Source organism: Protomyctophum parallelum (assembly GCF_964188405.1).
Source record: "Protomyctophum parallelum genome assembly, chromosome: 2".
In the NCBI taxonomy this organism is placed as follows: Eukaryota; Metazoa; Chordata; class Actinopteri; order Myctophiformes; family Myctophidae; genus Protomyctophum; species Protomyctophum parallelum.
The window spans coordinates 32,420,842-32,426,861 of NC_139699.1; the positions used below are offsets into that span (position 1 = coordinate 32,420,842).

The 6,020-nt window shown below is 42.2% G+C and overlaps 1 protein-coding gene across 1 annotated transcript; it reads left to right on the forward strand.

Annotated features, from left to right (window-relative positions):
- Positions 1-508: 508 nt before the first annotated feature.
- On the forward strand, positions 509-5,897 carry dtwd1 (DTW domain containing 1). Its single transcript, XM_083790060.1, has 5 exons — positions 509-599; positions 2,781-3,029; positions 3,386-3,523; positions 3,731-4,019; positions 5,086-5,897. The coding sequence occupies exons 2-5, from the start codon at positions 2,835-2,837 to the stop codon at positions 5,313-5,315; spliced, it is 852 nt and encodes a 283-aa protein (XP_083646186.1). The 5' UTR covers positions 509-599; positions 2,781-2,834; the 3' UTR covers positions 5,316-5,897.
- The last annotated feature ends 123 nt before the right edge of the window (positions 5,898-6,020 follow it).

A 6,020-nucleotide genomic window follows, 5' to 3' on the forward strand; every position in this document is an offset into this window, starting at 1 on the left:
CAGGGAGTGTGTGTGCAAAATTTGGCATCGACCGGGTTAACGGTGGCCGAGATTAGCTGTTCACGGACACACACACGGACGGACGGAGTGCAAAACATACTCTCCCCACATGCCTTCGGCCTGGTGGAGACAATTACTCATGATGACATGACGCAAATTGTGATGTGCATTGTAGCTTGCTTCTGAACTAATGATGCCTCTTTTTTTATCAAATCAGATTCGGGGATGACATCAGAGTGGTGCCCACTCACCCAGTACTTGTTCCTTCCTTGATAACCTCGCGCCAACAAGCTCAAGAAAAGAAAGACATGTATTTTGTAGTTTTGGACTGGTCCAAGGCAAGCCTACATTTTGATAGAACGTCAATAACAAAGTTTCAGATGTGATGTGCTTATTGTGCTGCTGCTCTTCGTCGCGTCCTAGCCTGAGGCACTGTTCTGGGATAAGAGGCTATACTCTAAGGGGAGAGGAGAGGGGAGGGGATGTGCTTCAGTGCTTGACTTTGCTACTTCCGGCGTAGAAGAAGAGCACATCTATGATGCTGTTTATGAATGGCATGCAACTTTACTGTAAATGACTGGGCTCACCGTATTTCTGCTGTGAGTGGAAGAAAACGTCTTGTTATCTTTTCCTACCTTTATTATCATCAGTGTTTTGCATGTCAACCAACCTTGTTCTGCCCGATGTATTAATGTTGCCCGATGTGTTGTTGTTATAGCAGCTGCCTAGCTACAATTGCTAACGTTTGCTAACATGCTGTACATGCATGTCTGATGTCTTCTGTCAACTGATGGCCTCATCAGCATCTTTGTAAAATCGTACCACTCAATTATCAATATTCAATCATTTAATCAAAAACTCATACTGTTAGTTTAAAAGAAAACATTGAAACGTGCAAGGTGGCTTCCTTGTGTCATATCTAAACCGTTTGTCTCTTAGCTCTGATATATATATAAATATCTCTCTCTCTCTCTCACACACACACACACACACACACACACACACAGGTGCATCTAAAAAAAATAGAATTGTGGAAAAGTTCATTTTCTTCCATAATGTAATTCAAAAAGTGAAACTTTCATATATTCTAGATTCATTGTGCATAAAGTGAAATATTTAAACCTTTGTTTTGTTTTATTCTTGATGATTATAGCATGCCATCGAGCTCATGAGATCCTATCTCAAAATATTAGAATATTTTAGAAGACCACTAAAACATATTTATAATACAGAAATGTTGACCATCTGAAAGGTATGTTAATGTATGCACTCAATAAGTGATCTGGGCTACTTTTAAACACATTATTTCATCAATGGGGTGTGGCATGGAGGTGATAAGCCTGTGGCACTGTAGCCTCTGTCCCAGGATTACTCATCGGTGGCACTGTTGAGGTGTTATGGAACTAAACCCAGATTTGCTTTGATAGCAGCTTTAAACTCATTTGAATTGTCTCACCTCACACCTTCCTGGGTTTCAGGCCAGTTGAGCACAGTAATACCATGGTCAGTACACAGATTACTAGTAGTTTTGGCACTGTGGGCAGGTGCCAAATCGAGCTGGAAAACATGGCTAAGTCGGAAGGATGCATGCTCCCATTCCTGGTGGAAATGATTATTGATGGTTATGATTTTTCCCCCCAGATCTTCCATAGTCAGAGTAGAGTAGCCACTGCTTGCCTGTGTAGGTATAGTAGTGAGTGAGAGGCTGTTTAGCTCTGTGGGTTTTTATACTTTTCTGTTCTGATATGCATGACTATTATGCACAAGTTGTGCATCACAACACAGGGGTTACGGGAGATAGCAGTCAAACAATAGAACAAACAAACTCCGTAGTTGATGGCCCAACACATGTCTGGGACCATCACTGCGACTCTGAGTTCTTCTTAATACACGTTCTGTGAACTAGTGATGGACTGGCTGCCTGTCAGTCTGACACCCGCTCACTGTGTACTACTGTACTAGTGATGGACTGGCTGCCTGTCAGTCTGACACCCGCTTACTGTGTACTAGTGATGGACTGGCTGGCCCCTTGTTGGTTACCCCTGCTCTAAATTATCCTGGTAGATGGCTGTGTTGACTCCAGTGTGAAGTTTTCACTGACCATGCAGATAACATGGCCCCAAATCACTGCGTTTTATCAATTGTAGCTAGAGTCAATATAAACCATCTATTAGGATATTTTACAGCACTGTGTGCTTCTGTATGTTGACAAGCTTTATTGATATACTGATTTCCTTTTCCAGCAGCACTTGGCACCTGTCCACAGAGCCAAAATTACTAGTAATTGGTGTACTGACCATGGTATTACTGTGCTTAACTGACCAGCCAACTGGCCTGACCTGACCCCCACAGAGAATCAGTTTTATTGTCAAGAGGAAGGTGTGAGACACTAGATTCAACAATACAAATTAATTTAAAGCTGCTATCAAAGCAAATCTGAGCTTCCATAACACCTCAATGGTGCCACAGGCTTACCACCTCCATGCCTGTTTAAAAGTAGCCCAGACCACGTATTGAGTGCATAAATTAAAATACTTTTCAGATTGTTGACATTTCTGTATTATAAATATATATATTTTGTGGTCTCATAAAATATTCTAATATTTTGAGATAGGATTTTTAGATTTTCATGAGCTGAATGCCATAATTATATGAAAGTTTAACTTTTTGAATTATATTATGGATATAATTGGATATATACTGCGTGTGCGCGCGCACACACACTATTGGAGATTCATAGCTAATACTTTCTTTTGTTGCATCATTCTACACTACTGCAGGTATTTATAAATAGGTCATCCTGCATCAGCGTGTCAAAATATTAAAATCAAGACATGGAAGACCACCATGGGCCTCAACATCCCAGTGAACCTCTCCGGGATCTGAAGCTGGCACCACACGCGGTGCTAGAGAAAGCACAGCAGCAGGGCAGGTTGAAGTGCCACAAGTGTGGAGGATCAAGGATGTTCTTCTGCTACACATGCTGCTCATTAGTGGGTGTCGTCGAGAATGAAATCCCCTCGGTCAAGGTCAGAAACACCATTGTTTAGAGAAGACTGCTGAAGGTCATAAAAAATAAACTGGAAAAGTTAAAATCTCACCCTTTTTTCATGGGTGTTTTTACATGGTCTTTTTTTCTTTGAACAGCTTGTAGTGTGCTTAATTGGTTGTTGTGATCTTGTAGATGATCGGTAGTCGCCCCAACTACATAAACATAAAAGGTAACCAATGGTCCCAAAAGGGGCTAGTAGATCGGCTATTTGAGATTTGGTGTAGGCGGAAAAAAGAGGTCCAAGTTCAGTTGTAACTTGGTCCATTTTTTTCTAAGAATGGAGGGTTTAAGTGATTAACTATATTGACCAGATTCTTTATATGCCGTTTATAGCTCCCGGTGAAGATTGACATCATCAAGCATCCTAACGAGACTGATGGCAAGAGCACAGCTGTCCATGCCAAGATCCTCGCTCCCAGTGATGTCACCATATACACCTACCCATGTATACCTGAATATGAAAGGGAAAACGTTAGTTGCTCTTTCTCTGTACATTTTATCTGACCCTACAGTATATGTACAGTACAGCATTCAGTGTAACATTGATGCCTGGATTATTTATCGAGTAACTAACACAACATTAACTACTACAGCCTTCTGTGCATGCAGCCTGAAGGTATACAAATATTCTTTTGAATAATGCATTTGATTAGACCACACTGTGTGTTCTCTATCCAGGTGGTGGTGGTGTTCCCTGGCCCAGGCGCTGTCACGATGCAAGACATGATGCAGAGCTTGAGCCACGGAGCTGCAAAGAGGTCACATGACTCAACTGACGAGCACTGCCTGAAGAGGCTGAGAACAGGGGAGCCACCAGAGGCCACACACATTGTAACTGATCTGGGGTCAGGGGCCCCAGATGAGGCTAAGGGCCTGGAGTCAAAAGCGTGTCCCCTCCAGAGGGTGGTCTTCATTGACAGCACATGGAACCAGACCAACAAGATCATCACAGATGAAAGACTGCAAAGTAATTATGGAAAGGAAAAGTGTGTGTGTGTGTGTGTGCGTGTGTGTGTGTGTGTGTGTGTGTGTGTGTGTGTGTGTGTGTGTGTGTGTGTGTGTGTGTGTGTGTGTGTGTGTGTGTGTGTGTGTGTGTGTGTGTGTGTGTGTGTGTGTGTGTGTGTGTGTGTGTGTGTGTGTGTGTGTGTGTGTGTGTGTGTGTGTGTGTGTGTGTGTGTGTGTGAGAGAGTGTGAGTGTGAGTGTGAGTGTGAGAGAGAGATATTTAAAGTATAACAGTCCTAAATAATCCAACAGAAGCATATTGACAGATAAATTTGGCAATTTCCATCCAGCCCTCTGGTTGTTCGGAAATCCAGAGCATTAGCGTTTGGAAATATAAAGTGCCGTGCTTTGGGAGCAGTGAGCGCAAACTGACCCATTTTTTACCAAACTAACTTTGGTTGTAGAACTGGTTCCGTTCCAGATTCTTGGAACCGGCGGCCATATTTTGGTTCCAGTTCCGAACAAAGTCATTCGGAAACACTGACTACAATATAACACACATTAGGTGGGGAAAAAAACTGAACCGGTGCAACCCCGGTGGAAAAGGGACCCTAGTGAAAAGCCGGGTTGTCCGAGTGTTTGACAAAAACTGAATTCATTGTGCTGCTGCATCCCATTCAACCGTTATCACCCGATAATCAAGAAAATGTTCGCAATCAGACCCTAGAAATACCCCCAGCATGTGATAATCAACATACTGGGAAATCCGGAAGAGACACTATGAGAGCGTTTGCTTTGTGTGTCAATGATGTCGGCGCACAGTGTCTGGTGGTGAATCGGCTATGTAAAATTTTATGGCTTCTTTGGTACTCTAGAGTATTCAGTTACAAAACAGGTAACCATGTTTATACATAGGATGAAATAACATTTATTTGAATACATTTTAAAAGTTGAAAATGGCAACAAAACTATCTGCTCTGACGATTCGTAAATAAATGATCAGTTTGCTTTGACGCAAGCACCCTGAGCTCTGGAATCGGAGTAGATTCTCAGAGCACATTTATATCCAATGTGTTCTCTCTCCCTGCAGGTTTGCTCCAGGTAGAGCTGACCACGAGGAAAACGTGTTTTTGGCGCCACCAGAAGGGCAAGCCTGACACATACCTGTCTACTATAGAGGCTATTTACTACTTCCTAAAGGACTACCATGAGCACTGTCTGGTTCAGGATTACACTGGAGAATATGATAACCTACTCTTTTTCTTTGCTTACCTGCACTCACTCATCACTAAGGCCAAAACATCTGCTGGAAAACTCTGAAGCAATGACTGTCAGTGTAATGTATTGAACTGTAACATTGAACTGCAATTAAACTCTTGACTAGAAAATGGTATTGCAATACACAAGATAAGTGTAGTTCTTAATTTTCAGCACATGGACTCCGTACTACATTATGTGAAGATTGTGTTCACATGATTTTTCCAGTAAAAGGCAGTATGTAACTTTGCCCTGTGTTTACTCCAGTGGTGGATGACTGCTGGTATAGGGGGAAAATGGGTAAAACAAAAAAAATATATATATACACACACTTTCTGTAGTCTGGTACAGGCTTTAGTTCAGACACTATTGGTCCGACAGTCAACCTACCCAACCATAACCGCAAGCACGGGAGCAGCGCATGTTCGAGCGCTAGTCCGACCGTTGTTCCCACATGTCGGACTAATGCCCTGTCGAAATTACCATCGGATCCCAAAACGTCCCCGTCTACCAAAATACAGCGAGAGGGCAGTACATTTCTGCAGGTAAACACCACCACACTAATGTAATGGTGAAATGGGAAAAAATATGTATATGTAAACACAGGGAAAAGTCACATACTATCTCGTTGCAGATTCTGCAATTGGTTTCTATGTCTACAAATGACTACCGTAATCTCCCTTTTAACCAAATAGTTTCGCAGATAGACAAATGACTAACACCTGGTCAATGTGAATCCTATACAGACAGTTAAGAATTGATTTCAAA

Bases quoted from the DNA above. Each gene is read 5' to 3' on its own strand.
- dtwd1 (XM_083790060.1), top strand. From the start codon at position 2,835: ATGGAAGACCACCATGGGCCTCAACATCCCAGTGAACCTCTCCGGGAT. The intron at 3,030-3,385 runs GTCAGAAACACC...TGCCGTTTATAG, and splicing joins ATGAAATCCCCTCGGTCAAG to CTCCCGGTGAAGATTGACAT. The intron at 4,020-5,085 runs GTAATTATGGAA...CTCTCCCTGCAG, and splicing joins CACAGATGAAAGACTGCAAA to GTTTGCTCCAGGTAGAGCTG.